The following is a 22561-nucleotide window of genomic DNA, read 5'->3' on the forward strand; positions in this document are numbered from 1 at the left end:
TGCTTGATTGGTGACATTTCACGTGATATTTTTTCTCCTCCTCCTTTTTGCTTGATCGGTGACATTTCCTCGATTTTTTTGTCCTCCTTTTTGCTACATTTCTTCGATTTTTTTTTCGTCGTCGTCCTCCTCTTCCTCCACTTTGCCAAAAAGTAATAATTTCAAACGTTTTCCAGTTAATGGTTTTCCTTCATCGGGGAAATGCTTCATCTTAAGGCAGGGCTTCGTGGCAGGATGAGAAAAATTATGGTCCGACTTCCTAAAACTAAGCCCCGAAATCAATGCGAACTTTTTCTTTCCGAAGGAGAGTTCCTTTCCACAAACCATTACGTGCATTTCTTCACGGTTACCCTTATCACCTTCATCACCCGTGTAGATCTGACTAGCCAATAAAAAATGAAACAAGGCACTAGACCACGTTTGCATTGGCAGGTGAAGTAAGGGGCCAATTGTAGTTGACATAAATTTCTCTTGCTCGGCAGGAGACAGCAGGTTACGCACCCACTTCAAAAACTTCGGGCTCGAGTATGTTGTTACCTTGCACGTATAATCCCGGTACCTGGCAGGGTGAACAAACATCCGACAACATAGAAATAAATAGTTACACCAATTACAACATACAAGTTCTTAGAATTAAGTATTTGAGAGCGGAAAGCAGCAACATTGAAAAAAGATAAATAGTCGTACATTCCAACTAATCCAATAACCACCTGTATTCATGTTGTAAAAGTGACTCAACGAATGACCGGTCTAGTTTCCGTTTACAAGTGGCTTATACCAAATACACCTAGAAAGAACAATGCAGCAACATGGAAAAAATAGGATTCGCATAGAGGCATCTAACTTTCTTTTATATATAAATAACTAAACTATTGTTATTGTTCAAATTTAACTTCTTAAAATAGTGAGCAGATAAGCAGTAGCTTGGGTTTTAGGCTATTAATGCATACATTTCAGCATTTGACAGGGAATGCTCAACGGTGGCACGATTACACTATAACATACAATCATCTATTAGAAAAAGTAGATTCAAAACTATATCTAAAAGTAAGTATTCAACTCTTCGATCTTTACTGATTATTATACTCAGGAAATATCTTATGTGAATCTCCAGCAATAAAAAAGAAGTGACCAGACACAACACATAAAATGAATGGTTAGCCTTAACAGGCTAAATGTCACCTATCTACCTTTCAACACCATCTGTAGATACCACTCTTTTGTCCTCAACAGTGGCATCCAATACTGTTTCATCCACATGAATCGCAGATTTCACTTTTCGAGAACACTTGTTCTTCTTCTTCCCTCCTACACCCATAACTTGGAACCTACAAAAATAATATAGTCAGGATTAGTAATAACATAGTAGTAATTCATATTCTTTAGTTACTCAAAGTACACTCCGCACACAAAGTTATAGTGATTAAGAAAAACTAAGTTTTATCTACCTAAAACTACATGCTCATCATGACATTATTATGACATTATAAACAATTCGCAAGTGAGGTTATTAGATTAGTTTGAAACTACAACTTGTGCAAAAAACAAGCTTCCAAATCTGCCATCATACATTGAATGAATATCATCCATTGGCAGTGTATAATAATACGTATGAGAGTTTTTTTGAAAAAATATATCAAGTACCATATGATAGCAAAAACTAAAATGGTACACCCATGAATGAAGTTGTATCAAACAAACACCATCATACCATCCGTGTAAATTTTACCACTATCATGTAACCGGGGAAAGCCTTACTGGCAGTTCCCTTACTGATTGATACCATAGATTGCAGGAAAAGCAATTACAGCACCAATGAAAATTTACATTGGATTACTTATTTGGGCTGGTATACATTTAATTTTAACTATATATGATTCTTATTGTCTGATAAATTCTTGACTCAATAAGAATTTTCAGAAAAGTACATGATATATATATATATATATATCTCCATTGTTTTTAGGTTGACGTAGATGATAAATTTATCAAAGAAAAAGGTAATAACAAGGGAAACAAAAAGGCCACCAATTATACTAAGAAAACCAATCGATTCGATGAAGTTGGAATCATACATCAAATCTAATTTACAAAACAATGGGAACAAAGGCGATCTCTTGTTAGCAGGTTGGGATGAGAATATGCAGGTAAAAGGAATACACTACTCAGTAGTCTAGTGTAACTTAATTGGGATTTTGGTTCTATCTTAATTATATGTTGATTGGGTTAATATATTTTGTAATTTAAGCCGAGAAATGTCCATATTTAGAGCTAGCAGTGGTCAAATAGTTACTCATACAACATGTTACAACTATCCACAAATTTATGATTTAGAGCTATTGTTGAATCTAAAACAATGAAGCTTTTGGTGGCCATGACAAATCATAGGAAACAAGGAAGAGTACTAATTATGTAATGAATGACGAGTTTTACCTGCACTTAAACTTAGGTGGACCACGTCAATGCTCTGAACTAGGATTCAAGTAACAACTCCAACTATCTCTGAGTACAGGATCCACAAGTATTACAAAATCTTTAGTATCCGATAAACAAGAATTAGAGAGAAACCCAACATAATACACCCAATTTTAAAACAAATAAATAAAAATTTCTCATTCACAACAAGCTACAGTGATGAAAGTATGAACCCTAATTTAACAAAACAAAAAAAATCTATTCTGAAAAACCTAAGAAATCAAAACTGAAGCTAAATACTATTTTCCATGGAATAAATCGCAAATTTTTTCATTTGTCTTAGTTATAAATACTCTAACGACGATGAACAGAAAAAATGAGATTTTAAAACCTAAATCATACCCTTTTTTTTGTGCTCAGTTACCCTAAATCGTAAGTGAAGTTGATGAAAATACCTGTTTCATAATCTAGTAAACATCAAAATTTCTCAATCCATTGCTCTGCTCTTCTTTTCTCTTCTACAAACCGCACTAAGTTCTTATCTACCTAAAATAACGAAATCGATTAAACTTTCATTTCATACATACCCAAAATTGAATCCTCAATTCAAATTGATAACAAATAATTCTAAACCTTAAATCATACCTCTTTTTTTTCTTCTTTTTTTCTGCTGCTCGTTCGCGTTTTGAAGTTGGGTTGATATGTTTGTATCCTGCACTCTCTAGGATCTCCCTTTATCAAAATCTTATTCCCTGATCTCTTCTTCCCTAATCTTTTCTTCAACTAATTTGTATTCTGGACGGAGATACTGCTGAGAAAGAAGAAAAATTTTTGACGAAGAAGAAAATGAAAAGAGGAACTACGAGAATAAGCGGTCGGAGATAACAAAGTCAATTTTTTTTGACGGAATTAACAAGAGGACGGAGATAACGAAAATCTGCTGAGTTGGTAGCTGACTCTGTCGGCTTTTTTTTGTTGAGGTCCGGAGGGTCTGAACCTCTTCTAAATAAGGATATAAATGTCTATAAAACCCCAAAAGGGTGTTATTTGTGTATTTCAACTAAGGGTGGCAGTTTTGGAAGCTTGTTTCCAGGGAGGGCTATTTTTACACATTAAAGTTTGATAGTTATTGCGTTATCTAAAAAGTTCCAACTGATTAATACTAGCTATTCTTAAGTGAAGATATCATGGTATAAAACTTGTTAAGTACACACCAAACTTTAAAAATGCAACATTTGTTAATCACAGTAGATCAAAGCAACGTAAGTGAGGAGATCAAAATTTAATTTCATAAAGCAACGGTTCATGTAAAACAAATATTTAACCAACGTTTATGTATTCCATTCATATAACAACTCACACTTGGTCAAATACACTAGTAGAAATCCATAATGAGATATAAAACCAGCTGCCAATACATATAGATTTAAAGGAAAAAGAAGTTGAGTTTCACATGTTGTTTCTTAATTAAACATCAAAATTAATGGATCATACCCCTTTCAATCTCGTGGACCAAACAAGTTCAAATATTAGACTCTAAGGGTGGGAAATAAGCTTAGACAAACATATCATTTGCCGCAAATGAAAAACAACATCTATATACCACAAATATATGGGCAGTATTTACAAAAGAACAAGCAAACAGACAGATTGACACGAACCCAAGTACGCCAGCAACCCTGTGATATACATATGAGAGATGCAAGCAATACCAACCTTTGGTCAACCACTTCGTGCCATAGGTCTTCCGAAACTTGCTACCTTACATTGCTTTGTACTCTATGGAAAACACAAAACCAAAGGGAGTGATGGATGTAATAGTTTTGTACGCGACGTAAATTATGAAAACAAAGACAAGCGCAGCAGCTAAAATAATTTACAAAATGTAAAGCCTTAAACAAACATTGGTTAACCAATGAACAAAAGTCTTCAGTAATTTAGAATTATTGGCAACCTTCTCAAAATCTTACCAGGACACATTTTTGGGAGTGCAAAATAAACCTTTAAAGTTGTAAACAAATGGATACAAAGGAGAAAAAACACTTGGTTTATGTGTCTGGCACTAATAAGGGAAAATCTGACATTGCGTCCTAATTGCCGAGCGAGTTTTTAGAGAAATAAAATACAAACATGTTACTGGGCATAAATTCAAACACGTTCAAATTGGCATGACAAAATCAAAGAACTAAATTAGTATGACCGGCTGTACTTTAAATTGGATACTGATTCCTTTTTGTTTTGATAAAATTTGAAACTTGTACTAAAATCCAAAATGGCAAGCACTTGCATTTCAAATTAGAACAAAGAGAAATTACAGTTCCCATTCCTTCCACTTTTACTAAAGTTTGTATAAAAACATAATAACAAACAAATAAATCCAAGTTAAAGTACAAGGGAAATAAAACTACCATTTTCACTTTAACAATGATTAGTACGGAAGAGGCACTAAATAAAACATGGAAACGTTAAGATCATTTTCTTATCAGAAATGTGAAAATACTGGCCATAGAGTGAGAATATATAGCATGACTAGCTACTTAAATCCATGAAGTGATCCGGTAAAACTAAAAACCAAAAACGGACTTCCTTTTTGTCACAAGGAAAAATAAATTCATTTACTGTGAACTCAACTATTAAGATACGGAAAACAAATTTGTTCAAGATAATAAGCTAAAGATACAAAGGAGTCATAAATCATTGTGTAATCAAACCAAATGATGAATTTCTTTCATCGGTATAAAATAAACAAGATCGAAAATATATAACAGAAACAACAACGAAAAACACCCGGAGGCAGTTGTATGAATAGACTTAGTACTGATACCGTAAAGAGATTCATGGAAGATTACCGTCAAAAGAGTTAGTCAGTAAGATTTGAAGAAATGAGATTTTTGTAAAGATCAACGTGATTAAACCATAATGTCACGGCTAACAATATATGAAGAATCCACAAATTCATAAAAGGGGTTAACATAAATATGGAGAAAAAATAATCATGTTCTTTCACTCTCAGCAACTACGACTGGCCAAGATCAATTTATGAAAAGTTCAGGTTGCATTGCATGTTTCAAATTAAATATTTTTCATTGGGTCATTTTGACGAGCATGTAAAAAGCAAGTTCAAAAACTTAATTCAAGACCAAATAATAAAAAGAAAAAAGGTGGAGATCAACACTTGGATGATTCCATAAGCTTTTAAATCTTTATAAGAAAATTTGTGGCTTTCGAAATCATCAACCGTTCTCATGCAAGGATTTAAATACCAAATTAGGGAAGAAAGTTTGGTACAGAAAAATTAAACTCAAGATAAAAACCCCTATCTGTGTCGTGATAAGAACTTCAATCCAATTACAATTACCTTTCAATCTGATGTAAATGAAAAAAAATTAAATCTTCCCCCTTAAAGGCCTTGACAAAATATGCTCTCACGTTAAACGGTGATAAAACTCTGGCTTCCTATTGGTCTAGAAATGCCTTTTCTAATGTAGAAGCTATGGTGATGACACTTGACATAACTCTATTGGTTGGAATAATTAAAATTTTGTTACACCTTGTTTACATAAGCTACTCAACTGTTCGTTAGTAACGGTGTTGAAAAAAACCTAGGTAGACCATACTTATGTTAGAATTTAAACTTGAATTATTTAGTTACACCGTGTTTATACCTATACTTAACTTTACTCTAATAAGGGTGGACAAAACTTACGATCCAAATCACTAAATAGAAAAAGAAAGAAAAAAAAAACCGTTTCACACTTAATAAAGGAATTCACCTTAAAAAGGAAATCAGTGATTCACGTAATAATCCTATTAATTAATGTTTCTCACTTAAGAAATCCGTGTTAAGAAGGAAATCCGTCAATCACCTTAATTAAACTTTCTTCACATACATATAGGCAGTGACTAAATACAATCTTTACTTAAGCTAATTACAACCCCTAACTAAAATCAATGTTTTTCTTTAGCCAAACGTACTGTGCGTAGCAAACATCTAACTTCACCATCCCAAAATAACTTAACTTTTTTATTTCTCTTTGTCTCCACGAAACAATAAAGGCTGAAGAATTGCGAATTCAGACACTTTAATTTGATGCTTTGACGATAGGTTCATCTTGACATGATTGACAATAACATAAGCAATCTACAGTTTATCTTATTTTATATGCCACCATTAATATGATTATTGAAAGTGTTATAAGTTTTGTAAACCTATATAATCGAATACAGTTCTAAAACAATAATAGAGAAAGAAGAGGAAGATTCATGTCATTCATGTTCAAGTCGGTTACGAATGCTTCAGGTTCAGGAACAAAAAAGAAAAAAAAAAAAACGGCTATGTTGATTACCCACTTTAATATGGTTTCATATATTTCCTATCCCCATTTTTACTAAATCTCATCCCAACCACATAAACCCGAACTTGCATAACTTGTTTTTAAAGTGGGTAAATGAAACTCTCTCCACTACTCATCTTCGTCCCGGTCTTTCTTCTTCCTCCTTCACAAATTTAATCCTAATAAATCTAATTATCTACTGCCACTACTTTTTGTTTTCTGATATTATACATTAGGTGTACATTGTATTGTTCTAATGATCTGATAATGGTTTTGTACCAAAATCGAAACGCATAATCATCCATGGAACGGTAATCAACTCTTTCTCTCTTTATAGGATTTTCCTACTGATGTGATGGAACCATTGTATACAGCTAAAATTGAGATGCTATGGGAACATATAATTTAATTCTCATTATATTTAATTAGGTTTTCAGTGTAATCAATATCCCCAAATTTAATAATTTTCGTTAATGAATTATTTTTTTGTCTACACACTATTTTTTATGTATGGAAATAAAAATCCAATCTCCAAAACCCGATGAAAATGAGGATTTGGTGATTACTTTTTACTGCCTAATCGTTGATTATGATAAATAAGAGCGAGTGTTGTTTACCCAATTTATAAAGAATCACGCAAAATCTGATTTGTTGGTTGGGATGGGAATTAGGAAAATTGGGGCATGAAATAGGTAAAATCTTTAATATTGATGTTCCTACTTCTTATTTTTGAGTGAAGGTCCTATTTAATCAAATAGGGGGTTGCATTTAGTCATTGCCTATATACGCAAGTTTACATGATAGTTGATTTTTTTTATTATTAGTCGTATATAAATTTCTTAATATAATTAGATTTTCTAATTAGTTTTAGTTTTGTATCATTACTTTCAGATCTTTTTAATTCATTATTTTTCTTAATTAATTTTTTGTTTAATTAAAAATATCTAATCTTAAATCCATCTATTAATTTTTAATCAAAAGACTTAAATGCCTAGACAAATAAAGCTCTCACGTTGAATGGTGAGGAAACCCTCGCTTTTTATTGGTCGAAATAAGCATTTTTACGGTTTTGTAAAATGAGCATTCTGGTAAGGACATTTGGCAACACATGATTGGTTTAAAAATAAGGAAAACTTAATTTACCATGTTTGGAAGTCCAAATTCAATTCGGAAGTCGAATACCTACCATATTGGGATTCTTTTTTCCAAAATAATACATAAAGGGGAAAAATACACCAGTATTTCACATATATTTTCTGCTAAAATAAAATAAAAAAAATAAATAAAATCCGCACATACTTCCTATATTTTTTTCACTTATTTAATGCATCGAGACGGGACGAAATGACACTAAATAAAAACTGCACCGCCACGGGCGGGGCGAAGCCCGCGCACACCAAATCAGAAATATGGTAAAACAAGAAAATGGCCAGTGCGTAAATAAAAAATGCATCACCATGGGGCGGGGTGAAATCACGCGCACACCAAATAAAAAATGCAACTCCCGTTCACCAAGTTAAAATAAAAACGATCCCGCTGTGTAGCACGGGCACTAATCTAGTAGAAGTTAATACTTATATATACCATCCGAATTTGATGAATTCATATCCGAATTTGATGAAGTCATATCCATCCGTCACTGGCTCTCTGCAAACTTGCATAAGATTAAGATGAAGGAGAAATCGCAACAGGTATCGTTAGGGGAATTGAAGAAGATAAGGACATTTCTGAACAGTCGATCCATTAAAATTTAGCCTAACCAGAGTAGTTTAACTGGATGATTGGGAGGATATTATTGGAATGAATCATACCTGGTCACTCGGCGGGTTAGATTGAGTTGAACTCGCACATAGTTGTTACCTTTCCGCTGAGTTGGACTCCATGGAATATTGAATTTTTATGACCTTCGATCAAGTGAGACGACAACATAATCGTCGTAGAATATATGAGCTGGAATATCCCTTTTAGATTTTATTGTGGAAGGATAATGGTTGGGATTTTTCATTTAATGCACAATCCAATGGTCGGGGTCTAATGAAGATGGTCACTGTCAGTATCCATAAGGATTCTGCAACCATCAACTAACTCTTTAAAATTTATCAATGAGAACTGTAGGTACCAAAGATACGTTTCGCCACGTGGACATAGAAGAAGACACGAGTTATTCAAGAGGATCATGTCGAAATATATTGCACCACCCTCGAAAATCTTCGTCAGTGACTTGTCAAATCAAGTCAGAATCGTCATTATTGAATGGTCAACGAAGTAAGACCAAGCGCGAGGTATCATATTAAGGAAAGGTAACTCTCTCGAAGAATCCAAGTTGCGAAGAATCAGTTGGAGTACCCGGAAAGATAACAATCACGAAGCAAAGGTCGGTGAAATGAGGTTGCTTGGTGTTGATGGTGGTTTTTAGCTTAGGGTTAGAATCGTAAAACCGCACATCTGACATGACGTCACAATGACCATTAGCACATTTATTGAATCGATCAGCATGCCTACGTAAGAATTATCAGGGTACCTTTTTTTTTATGTGTCATGTTCCACGGCAGAACCCTTAACATTGACAAACGTCATCTATGCCAAACCCTAATTCTCATGCTACCGCGCCAAGGCATACCAACCATGCCAGCCGCACTAGTGTGCCAATGGCAAACCATGCCAGCCACATCTCCGTGCCAAGGCATGCCAACCATGCCAGCCACATCTCCGCGCCAAGGCATGCCAACCATGCTAGCCGCACCACTGTGCCAATGGCAAACCATGCCATCCAGATCTCTGCGCCAAGGCATGCCAACCAAGCAAGCCACATCTCCGCTCCAAGGCATGCCAACCATGCCAGCCGCACCACTGTGCCAATGGCAAGCCATGCCAGCCACATCCCCGCGCCAAGGCATGCCAACTATGCCAGCCACACCTCCGCGCCAAGGCATGCTAACCATGCCAACCGCACCTTACCTTGGCCCCAACCATGCTAGACGCATCATGCGCCAATGACATGCCAAACCCTTGGCCCCACCATGCGAAGCCGTCCATGCCAAAACCTTGGCCCCACTATGCCAAGCCGTCCGCGCCATTTTCCTTGGCCCCACCATGCCAAGCCAACCGCATCTTGCCTTGGCCCCAATCATGCTAGCCGCACCATGCGCCAATGGAATGCCAAACCCTTGGCCCCACCATGCCAAGCCGTCCGTGCCAAACCCTTGGCCCCACTATGCCAATCCGTCCGCGCCATTTTCCTTGGCCCCACCATGCCAAGCCAACCGCACCTTACCATTTCCCCAACCATGCTAGCTGCACCATGCGCCAATGGCATGCCAAACCCTTGGCCCCGCCATGCCAAACCAACCGCACTTGGCCCTACCATGCCGGGCTTCCCTACCAAAACGAATGCGTGCGATGATCAACGGCCACCCTTTCATCCTGCATACAAATCCTAGTCGTCCAAGGTCGCCAAACAACGCGTGTTAACCTTTGGCCTAAAACCCTAGTTTTGGTCACGCCAAACCGCGCCAAGGCATGCCATGCCACATGTTCCAATGGCATGCCAACCGCATTGTCGCGCCATACCATGTCGGCCTTCCCTATGCGGCTACCAAAACGAAGGCGTGCGACGATCATCGGCCCCCCTTCCATCCTAGATGCAAATCCTAGCCGTCCAAGGTCGCCAAACAACGCATGGTAACCTTTGGCCCAAAACCCTAGTTTTGGCCACGCCAAACCGCGCCAAGGCATGCCAAGCCACATGGGCCAATGGCATGCCAACCACCTTGCCGTGTCGTACCATGTCGACCTTCCCCATGCGGCTACCAAAACGAAGGCGTACGACGATCAACGACCACCTTTCCATCCTCTTCCGAGGTCGCCAAACAACGCATGGTAACCTTTTGCCCAACGCCAAACTTTGGACGCGCCTAAATCACGTCAGGACTCGGCCACGCCCAAACCGTGCACGACCATTCCTGGCTGCCAAAAAAAAGGGCCGCGACAATCAACGGCCGCCCTTCCATCCTAGATGCAAATCCTATCCGTCTGAGGTCACCAAACAACGCATGGTAACCTTTGGCCCAACGCCAAACTTTGGTCGTGCCTAAACTATGCCAGACTTGGCCACGCCCAAACCGTGCACGTCCATTCCTGAATGCCAAAACGAAGGGACGCGACGATCAACGGCTACCTTCCTCTTAAGATGCAAAATCTCGACCATTGAAGGTCACCACCGAGCCGGGAAGTCTCCCAAGCTCAACTTTCCAGACAACAACAACATGCTACATGTTTTCCACAAAAAACACTCGAGACATCAACGCATGTCACAAACTGGGGGATGCTCATTGGGTATTGGTTTGGAGGTTTACAACGTGCGGCGTACACTACGCCCGTTGTAAGAAAGTGTCATAAGGATGAGGCGGTTGGTAAATACATGGAATAATGGTGAAACGCTTTCTTTTATGGAACATCAATTCCAAGCGTTACCGGTTACCACATCCTCCCATTTACTCACCCGTTTTCCATTTCTTAATGTGACCAGAGTACGTTTCACTTCGACTTGTATAAATAGACATTACCTATTTCCACCGAACAATAAGTTCAGGTCAGGAGCATACAATACTCAGAAAACATTTGCTAGATTTTCATCTGTTAGCTTCCCACTTTCTGATACAAGTCGTAGAAAACAACTACTCTTCCAGAATCAATTATTCTGGTCTCAACACTTTCTTCGCTTCCCTCCCCAAAACCAACCCTTATCCTTCACTTTGTGACCGAAGCAAGTCTGGAATGGCCATTTCTTGTTTTAGGCCGGATTTTTACAGATTGATCTCTCGAATCTAAAGTACTCCCTTGCAGTACATTGTTTAGGGTTTAAATTCGTTTCTCACCCACATACCCGAAATTACCAAAATCAGCAGAAACCGTTTTCACCCTCAAACAATTGGCGACAACAGTGGGAGGTCAATCTCTCGGTTGCAATATCGATTTCCAAATTTTCGATATCACCCTTCACTTCCAACTCCAACATGGTGGAACTCAGATCCAGATCAGCTGCCGAGAACACCAACGCAGAATCTGTCCCAGGTGTTAACGCTACTTCCAACGGCATCACTACGCCACCTACTGACCCCAGTAACACCGAAAGCACTCCTTCAGGTGTAACACCGCCGATCACCAGGGCCAGAGCCGCTGCCGCCTCTAATGTCCCTGAACAACTTGCTAATCCTGGCAGTACTGAAAGCGCTCCTTCAGGCGTTACGCCACCAGTCACCAGGGCCAGAGCTGCCGCTACCGCTACTAACGCTTCGTCAAGCATGGCGCCTCCAACCATCACTAAGACTTCAACTACCCCACCAACAGGACGAGAAACCGAAAGAACCAGAGGAAGCCGACCCTATATCACCATCGCTGATTTGATGGACCGGCAGGAGTTTCTCGCTAGAGCCCAGACGGATATGGTTTCGATACAGAAAGAAGTACTCGTCTTTCTCAAAGCCCTGACAGAGCGGCTTCCGCGTGAGTCACGCCCTCCAGAACCGGTTAGAAATGCCTGCAACACCCCCAACGCTAGCACCTCGGCGGAACGCGTCTCCGCGGACGAGGAGATTCGATCCAGAACCCCATTCGAAAGAAGTCAGCCATCCAATTTTTTCATAAGAGAGGATCTGGAAAAACTTCTCCGAAATCGAATCAAAAATGATGAAATAAACATGCATCAGCATAAACCTCCTTACCCACCTGAAATACAAAGAATTCCTCTTCCAAGATGATACTCCTCTCCTCAATTTACACTGTACTGTGGCATTGGAAATGCACGTGAGCATGTCTCTCGCTTCTTGGAGTCCCTAGGAAAACATGATTACAATCACGTTCTTCGTCTGAAAGAGTTTTCGAAATCGCTTATCGGAAGAGCGTACACATGGTACAACAACATTGCGCCAAACAGCATCCCCAACTGGGGTGGCATGGTTACCGCATTTTACAAGAAGTACTTCTTTGTGTCTGAACAAGTTACCTTCTCGGACCTAGGAAGGATGTACCAACGGGACAACGAACATCCAAATGATTTTGTTAAGAGATTCAGGGTTCAAGCACTAGATTGTCATGACCCAAACGTGACCGAGCAGCAATTGGTGAATTCATGTATTAACGGTATGGCTCCCATTTACCGCGCCTTGCTAGAGAACCTGCTTTTTCATACATTCTCTGAGCTCCATAAATCTGCCAGGCGATCAACAACGACAACACCAGCATTATTAGAAAGAGCTAGACCAACAAGAGCCGAAGACGTAGGCGAAACTTGCGGTAATAGACGTCTCATCAAAAAACAGTACAACGCTGGTACCTCCTCTGTGAGCGTAGTAAATGAAGGAGGAAAAAGGAAGGCCCCAGCTGCGGACCAGCGGCCTAAATGCGAAGCACCAGCACGACGAGCAACTCCGGCACGGAAATCCACCGCTAAAGCTCCCATGCGTCATCACGAAGCTGAAGGAAATACCATGGATTTCCCGTTTCCCATTGAGGAGGTGATCGATCTCTCAGAAGCATGGATTCAAGATGATGTTATCAGACTACCATCTCCCAGACGCCCACCGACTGAGGCCTAGATGGCAAACCCCAAATACTGCTACTACCACAGATTTGTTCACCACCCAACCAGTGATTGCAATAGACTGAAGCATATCTTCAAATAAAAGATAGAAGAATGGGAACTTCAACTAGGAAACGAGGGAGTACATCGAGACCCATTTCCGGTGAGGAATTGTGGAGTCTCTGGGGACTCCGTGCACGAGACTGTGCGATCCATGATGCAACACGTATGCTAAATTATCTACCTTTCCAAGGTGCTGCTCCAAGATATCTTCACGGCTCTCAATCGTGTCATGTCGGGCAAACGGCTTTTTCCCTCCACGAAAGCCATGCCAAGAGCCCAAGCTCTCTCAGCGAGCGGAATCGAAAAGGACGACTGGGGACTGCTGACCACGTCCTATTTAAGAGGTATTGAATTCGACAACACGCTAATCGACACGGCCTCTGACTTCAACATTGTTACTTTCAAGACTCTGAAAGCTGCGGGATTTACGAAACAAGAGGCGACCCATTCCCCATCCGTGATTAAGAACCCGAAGGGGAAGCCTTGAACGCGCACGGCTACATTAACGTCGAGATCAAGATGGGAGACGCTATAACGTATAGAAAATTCCACATTGTCAAAGAACTGGGTTACAAAATGATATTGGGGCACTTGTGGGTACTCGACAACAAGGAAAGATTGGGAACATCCCCTCTACCGATATCAACGCCCGAAGGAATCTCCAACAAACCTTCTCACTTGCTGCCGCATCGACGAGTTACCGATGGAACTCGGACACCTGGAGATTACCTTTTGGCGCTAACTCATGGATTCCGAACGCAAGTAAGTTTGGCCGAACGATCTTCTCTATAACCAGTCGTTTCTTCCTCTATTCCGTCATGGGGACTCAACGCGATTACTGGCGCGGACGCTGTCAAGAGATGTGAGTGGGGCGCTGGGCCATTCAAACGCTTTGCAAAGAATTTGGAAGCTGCCATCGAAACCGACGAAGGCAAGATTCAAACGGTTACACAACACCCAAACTCGTTTCAAATCGGAGATATGGTAGTCAAAGTGAACTCGTTTAAAGTTGGGAAGATGACGGTAAAGGTAGCTGTTCGGACCGATTCACCCAAGGAAAAAGAAGACGAGCCATATCTGGTGGCAGACGTCTTTTGGGAGGTTACTGCAATCTCATCAACACAGACAAGCTGGGAGGTGTGATAGTTCACTCGCGATGGCTCAAGCTTTTCAATCCCTAAAACGCTGTACTACCCTCTTCCAGCAATCTCCCTTTAGTATTTTCTTCAGCCATTTCTCCTCCCGCTTGATATTTGTATTTCCCCAAGATGAATGCACCGTTTGTATTCTTCTTTAGGGTTTCGTTTTTTATTCAAAAGGCATACATTTCTTTTCGAATGAGTTTTTCCAAATCTCAGAAAAATATACCAAACAAATCCCAAATCATTGGGAAGTCATTAACCATCCAATCACAACCAGAAATACCAACCCATTCTAAGGGAAGGCTTAGATCTTTCAAAAAGCGAGAAGTTTTATTCAGAGACAGAAACCGCAAACGGGATGCTAATTGAAGAAAGTCTAACTCCCTCACAAATAAAAAAAAAAAGAAGTCTGCAAAACATCAGGGCAACTAAGAGACGAATACAAACAATGAAGAAGAAGAAGCTAGTCATAGAAAGCTAATGTGTGAATTGCCAATGTCCCGGTCAGAGCTGTTTTTCAAACACTTTCCCCAACAATCTTTCGGGAAGAAAAGGTTCCATCCGGAAGCCACACCATCAATAGCAACCTCAACATCCCACCCGGTAGTCGTCTCAGCAGCAACATCATCCGTCCTTTTACCGACATTCGCCTCGGCAACCAACCCAGCATATGCCACTACGAATTCTCCAATGCCACCGACAACAGTTTGGCCGTCTTGTCCAAAAGTTGTTTCAGTTTCATAAACCGCAACATCATCATCTCCCTCGGAAGTCTTCTCAGCGACCTTTCGAGGAGAATTTCCCGATTCATCAGAATCAAGGGTTATGACACCATCCTGGACAGGGGAGCTACGTTGATTTTCCCCTAAAAGTTTCACAAGATCGGTCTTCCGCCATTTCAACTGAGAAGCAAACTGTCCCGCCCTAACAGTGGGATGTGAAGAGGTTTTGTTGCACCAAATCCTCCCAACGCACTGGGATGCTTCACCACCTTCCTGTTCTTTCTCCAAAGGTATGTCCCTAATTACTTTGCAAGCTTCACGAAACGGAGATTCAATTATATTCAACGCCTCCCCATGAGAAGAAGACTGGTTTTCGTCGATTCCAATGTTTTTCCCCGAAAAATTGGAGACATGTATGTCATTGGAAGATCCCATTATGTGCTACAAAACCAGAAAAAGGATAGAGGATAGACACAATTTAAGATTGACCTGTGCAAATGAAGGATTCAATATAATCTCTTATAACCAACATAGCGATGAGGTCCCGAAAAGGAAAGCCTCCTACTAGCCGCAGATTAAGGCGTGATATCAGATTCTAATGAAACCGTTTTCTACTAGCGAACATAAGGGAATGCCTGGCCACGTGAGGTAAATTAGGTTTTAGTGAGAAAACGTGGAAGTACATGTTTAAGACATGTTTGCCCGCGTTGTTACTTCTCTGCCGCCAGCACCAAGACTTGAAGAGAAGGAATAACGCCCCCTTTCTACGGGCATAACACTTGCGGGGGTTTGAATAAGGAAAGAACTTCCTATGTGAGCCACGTAAGGAAAAGAGACAACCATGCCCGCAAAGACAAGCCACTACTGGGCCAAGTCGTCCGCGCATGTTTGCTCGCCAAACCGCATCATGCCCTACACCATCGTCGCTCCATGACTTTCCGCGCCAACACTAACAAACTCACCAAGACAGAGTCACAATGTTCCCTAACCCATCCAAGGTGATGCATGGCCATACTAAGCCGACGATTTTCAACTCACCATTCCACGGTATGCACCACCAGTACAATTTACGCAAGGCCGCCAACACGGGAAGCACAAACTCTCTTTACCTCTCGAAAAAGGTTAGTCGGACCTTCCTGACCATCTTTTCACGACTTGTTTTTTCGATTTTTGTATTAGTCTGTCACCGTCATATGCTTATCTCCCAACGATTCTCCCGTTCCGATCTAAGCAAGGGACTTAATATTGATGGTGGTTTTTAGCTTAGGGTTAGAATCATAAAACCGCACATCTGACATGACGTCACGATGACCATTAGCACATTTATTGAATCGATCAGCATGCCTACGTAAGAATTACCAGGGTACCTTTTTTTATGTTTCATGTTCCACGGCATAACCCTTAACATTGACCGACATCATCTATGCCAAACCCTAATTCTCATGTTACTGCACCAAGGCATGCCAACCATGCCAGCCGCACCACTGTGCCAATGGAAAACCATGCTAGCCACATCTTTGCGCCAAGGCATGCCGACCATGCCAGCCGCACCACTGTGCCAATGGAAAACAATGCCGGCCACATCTCCGCTCCAAGGCATGCCAACCATGCCAGCCGCACCACTTTGCCAATGGCAAACCATGCCATCAACATCTCCGCGCCAAGGCATGCCAACCATGCCAGCCGCACTACTGTTCCAATAGCAAACCATGCCAGCCACATCCCCGCGCCAAGGCATGCAAACCATGCCAGTGGCACCACTGTGCCATTGGCAAACCATGCCAGCCACATCTCCGCGCTAAGGCATTCCAACCGCACATTGCCTTGGACCCAACCATGCTAGCCGCACCATGCGCCAATGGCATGCCAAACCCTTGGCCCCACCATGCCAAGCCGTCCGTGCCAAACCCTTGACCCCACTATTCCAAGCCGTCCGCGCCATTTGCCTTGGACCCACCATGCCAAGCCAACCGCACCTTTCCTTGGCCCCAACCATGCTAGCCGCACCATGAGCCAATGGCATGCCAAACACTTGGCCCCACCATGCCAAGTCGTCCGTGCCAAACCCTTGGCCCCACTATGCCAAGCCATCCGCGCCATTTGCCTTGGCCACACCAAGTCAGGACAATCGCATCTTACCTTGGCCCCAACCATGCTAGCCGCACCATGCGCCAATGGCATGCCAAACCCTTCGCCCCATCATGCCAAACCAACTGAACTTGGCCCCACCATGCCGACCTTCCCTATGTGGTTACCAAAACGAAGGCGTTCGACGATCAACGACCACCCTTCCATCCTAGATGCAAATCCTAGCCGCCCAAGGTCGCCAAACAACGCATGGTAACCTTGGCCCAAAACCCTAGTTTTGGCCACACCAAACCGCGCCAAGGCATGCCATGCCACATGTGCCAATGGCATGCAAACCACCTTGCCGCGCCATACAATGTCGACCTTCCCTATGCAGCTACCTAAACGAAGGCGTGCGACGATCAACGACCACCCTTCCATTCTAGATGCAAATCCTAGCCGTCCAAGGTCTCCAAACAACGCATGATAACCTTTGTCCCAAAACCCTAGTTTTGGCCACGCCAAGGCATGCCATGCCACATGTGCCAATGGCATGCCAACCACCTTGCCCTCCATACCATGCCGGCCTTCCTCATGCGGCTACCAAAACGAAGGCGTACGACGATCAATGGCCACCCTTCCATCCTAGATGCAAATTCTAGCCGTCCGAGGTCTCCAAACAACGCATGGTAACCTTTGGCCCAACGCCAAACTTTGGTCGCACCTAAATCACGTTAGGATTAGGCCACGACCAAACCGTGCACGACCATTCCTGGATGCCAAAACAAAGGGTCGTGACAACCAACGGCTGCCCTTCCATCCTAGATGCAAATCCTAGCCGTCCGAGGTCTCCAAACAAAGCATGGTAACCTTTGGCCCAGTGCCAAACTTTGGCCGCGCCAAAACTATGCCAGACTTGGCTACGCCCAAACCGTTCATGGCCATTCCTGAATTCCAAAACGAAGGGACGCGACGATCAACGGCTACCTTCCTCTTAAGATGCAAAATCTCGACCGTTGAAGGTCACCACCGAGCCGGCAAGTATCCCAAGCTAAACTTTCCAGACAACAATAACATGCTACATGGTTTCTACAAAAAATACTCGAGACATCAATGCATGTCAAAACTGGGGGATGCTCATTGGGTATTGGTTTGGCGGTTTAGAGCATGCGGCGTACACTACGCCCATTATAAGAAAGTGTCATAAGGATGAGGCGGTTAGTAAATACAGGGAATAATAGTGAAACACTTTCTTTTATGGAACATCAATTCCAAGCGTTACCGGTTACCACCTCCTCCCATTTGCTCACCCGTTTTACATTTCTTAATGAGACCAGAGTACGTTTTACTTAGACTTGTATAAATAGACATTACCTATTTCCACCGAACAATAAGTTCAGGTCATGAGCATACAACACTCAGAAAACATTTGCTAGATTTCCATCTGTTAGCTTCCTACTTTCTGATACAAGTCGTAGAAAACAACTACTTTTCCAGAATCAATTATTCTGGTCCCAACACTTTCTTCGCTTCCCTCCCCAAAACCAACCCTTCTCCTTCACTTTGTGACCGAAGCAAGTCTAGAACGGTCATTTCTTAGTTTAGGCCGGTTTTTATAGATTGATCTCTCGGATCTAAAGTACTTCCTTGCAGTACATTGTTTAGGGTTTAAATTCGTTTCTCACCCACATACCTGAAATTACCAAAATCAGCAGAAACCGTTTTCACCCTCAAACACTTGGCTAAAAAGATAATCGGAGAAGTGAATAAATTATGGAGCACGAAAAGAGATAGCTGTCCCGACAAATATTCAAGTTGTCAGCGAAAGAAAGGTAAAAACTTTTTGGAAATTGGTCTGGGCGAGGTATAAGTGATCTCCATGAGATTCAGACGAAGTAAAATGAGATGTACACCATTAGTGTCAATTGGTCTATAAATAGGGATCCTTGAGTAATCTAAAGGGAGGTTGGGTTCTGAGAGAGGGGAGAACTATGCTTAGAATGAGAGATTAGGTTTTCTTTGTATTGGAGAACTTGTAACTTTCACTACTTTGTGGTTACTTAATAAAATAGATTCTATCATTCAAATCTTTTACCATGTCTTAGATCTGTTTCTTCTCTTAATTGGGTGTGCTACCGGATTTTCGGTAGTTACATTTTGGTGTCCAGAAACAGGAACTTAAATCGGGGATTTATCCTCATCTAAGAGTTTAAGAAAGGTTGAAACTATTAGGAGATTAGAGATCTTGGCGAGCTGTTTTAAGATTAAGGTTATATAGATCTTAAAGCGATTTGTTTGTAGTTAATACTATAAATATAGAAGAGAGAATAACCCTCGGTGCTGCATCGAAAGATTGGAGGCAAGGAATTAGTTGGAAGATATCAAGTCAAAGATTAGTTGATGGCAAGGACACCAAATCGGGTGAGAAACGTAATGGCAACAAGGAGGAGTAAATGGCTGGAAGCACAGAGAGAAGAAACGAAAGTAAAGGCATTAGTTGTAGACGAAGAAGGCACCGTGAATCGGAGGAAAGACAAGATGAAGGAAAGTACTGAACTTATGGAGTCCGACTTATGAGAGCTAGGGCTATCATAAACGCTGAAAGAACCAAACAAGGCATCACGTCGGGAGAAAGGGCGAATAAGGTGCAAATCTGAAAAGCAAGAGGAAACGGCAAAACACAGAGGCCAGGTGACACAACAAGAACACAAGCAAAGCAACGATGAGAACATGAGAAACTTGCAAGAAGAAGATAACAGTTCATAAGCAATAACTGTTTCGTCTCAAATAAAGATTCCACAACAAGGAAGCGATCCATGGGAGGATAATGAGGAAGATGGGAAAAGTACATAAAGAAGAACACAGAAAAGGATGTTGCGGGAAGGACATGATCGGGAAAGAGACCTGAGAAGGTTACTCCTAGAGGCAAGATGCGAAAATCAAAGACTAAAATACGAAGAGGAAAGGAGGAGCGAGGAAGAGAATAAACGAAATAGGAGCGACCGAAACATTCACGAAGTAAAAGGAAGAACCTTAAATCAAGAGATCTTACGGGAGATGCGAGGTATGAGGATGGAGATGGAGAGCTTATAAAAGAGTAGGAAAACGCGATGTATAAGGGAAGATGTGACAACCACACTGGTTTATAAGGATCAGAGACGATGCAAGAGGGATGACTAAAGCAGGATAATCGAAACCCAAAGCAAGGGGAATCTCCACGAAGAAAACAAATATATCGGGAGGCGAAGAATGCGAAGGTTGCGAAGCAAGGATCGAATGCATGTACCGAGATGGAACTTCCGGGACTTACAACCGTAGAAAGGGTATGGGAGGAAGTCATATTGACTGAAGAGGTCCCGCGCCCCCCCCCCCCCCCCAAACTTGGGAAGGGAACCACAACCGGGAAAGAAGAATCATGAGTTTTTCCGATAGCATCGCTTTCACGGGCATCATACGAACAATTGTAGGAACGTTAGAAGGGTCATAGTTCGCCTCATTGAACAAGGAAACCCCGCACATTACATGGAGAGTCAGAGGTTCCCATTTCCGCCACAACGTGACTACCCTAGGAATCAAACATCAAGGCTTGATATCGAAATAAACAAGGGAACGTGGAGGTCCGACTGTAATTTCATAGTACACTCTAGGGAAGACATCCAAAATTTTCACGACAACGTGATTTTAAGGGTGTACAAAAGGGACTATGAAGGTAATGAGATAATCCCGAGATGAAGAAGGAATCTCTAGAGGAATGGCAGAAAATGAATATATCGTTCTCAGCACAAGAAGCACCGGAGGAAGGGTTGCACACAAGCTCATTGGTCATCACCTTTGCTGATGGCGAATGCTCGCCAGGAAAAAAAGGATCGAAAAGGTAAGGGAAAGATCAGGGATATGGACAGGGTCTTAGTAGATATGGGAAGCTCGGTAGACATTCTCTTCTATCGTGCATTTAAAGCTTTGAGATATGAAGATTCCGACATGATACCTTCGGCATACAATCTGTACGGATTCAATGGGATGGCAACCAAACCAAAAGGGGAAATATGCATAAAGATCATTGTGGGAGATCTAGAGACGGAAGTTACTGTCTGTGTGGTGGACGTGGAATCACCCTACAATGCCCTCATGGGAAGTCCATGGATTCATGGAATAAAGGGGGTTGCATCGACTTACCATCAGGTGATACGATTCTCAATGCCAAGTGGGATTGGTGAGATTAAAGGAAATATGAAGATACGAAGAATTGCGGTGAAAAGGATATCAAAAACTACAAAGATAGGTTAAAAAGAAGGAAGGAAAGGAGGAAGAGCGCCTTGGAGTCAAAAAAGGAAAGGGAACAAATGGTGTACATGATCAAGGCAAAGGAAGGATGGGAGATACCCGGCGAACTACCTGAAAAGGAGGGTGACCCGATACTAAAATTGAAGGAACCAACCGTGCAAAATGAGCCTGTCGTGAATTTTGCAGCTGTAGAACCGACGAAGGACATAAATCTGGGCACTGACGAAGAACCGAAAATATTAAAGATTGGGGCGAAGATGGAATCCGACAAAGAAGTGAGGTTAATCCAGTTGCTAAGGGAAAACCGCGAAGTGTTTGCATGGGGTAAGGACGAAATGCCAGGAATTGACCTACGAGTAGCATGTCATAAGTTGGCCCTAATCCAGCAGTTAAACCACTAAGACAACGAATAAGGAAGATTGCAACCACCTATCATGAACAAATCGAGAAGGAACTTCAAAAGATGATGGATGCGGGTATCATAAGACCAGCAAAATATCCGGAATGGATTGCAAATATGGCGATAGTACCAAAGAAGAATAATGGTATAAGGATATGTATCGATTTTAGTGATATAAACACTGCATGTCCAAAGGACAACTTCCCATTACCCAATATTCCGCAAATGGTGGAATCGGCGGCAGGATATAAAAGACTCTCCTCAATGGATGGTTACTCAGGATACAACCAGATACCTCTAGATGAAGATGATAAAGAACATACAACATTCTTCACTCCAAGGGGGATGTATTGTTACATGAGAATGCCATTCGGGTTAAAGAATGCGGGAGCAACATACCAACGGATGGTAGAATTTTTTTCTTCCAAATGGGTGCATACAACGCTGGAGGTATATGTGGATGACATTCTTGTAAAAACTAAGGACTCAGGGGATCACGTAGAAGATTTGAAGGAAATATTTGAGAAAATAAAGAAGTATAAAATGAAGATAAA

The 22561-nt window shown here is 41.6% G+C and overlaps 1 protein-coding gene across 1 annotated transcript; it reads left to right on the forward strand.

Moving 5' to 3' along the window:
- The first annotated feature begins 21160 nt into the window (after positions 1–21160).
- LOC113324059 lies at positions 21161–21610 on the forward strand. Its single transcript, XM_026572400.1, has one exon. The coding sequence runs from the start codon at positions 21161–21163 to the stop codon at positions 21608–21610; it is 450 nt and encodes a 149-aa protein (XP_026428185.1).
- Positions 21611–22561: the final 951 nt, after the last annotated feature.

The sequence above is a fragment of the Papaver somniferum genome, chromosome 11, assembly GCF_003573695.1.
Source record: "Papaver somniferum cultivar HN1 chromosome 11, ASM357369v1, whole genome shotgun sequence".
In the NCBI taxonomy this organism is placed as follows: domain Eukaryota; kingdom Viridiplantae; phylum Streptophyta; class Magnoliopsida; order Ranunculales; family Papaveraceae; genus Papaver; species Papaver somniferum.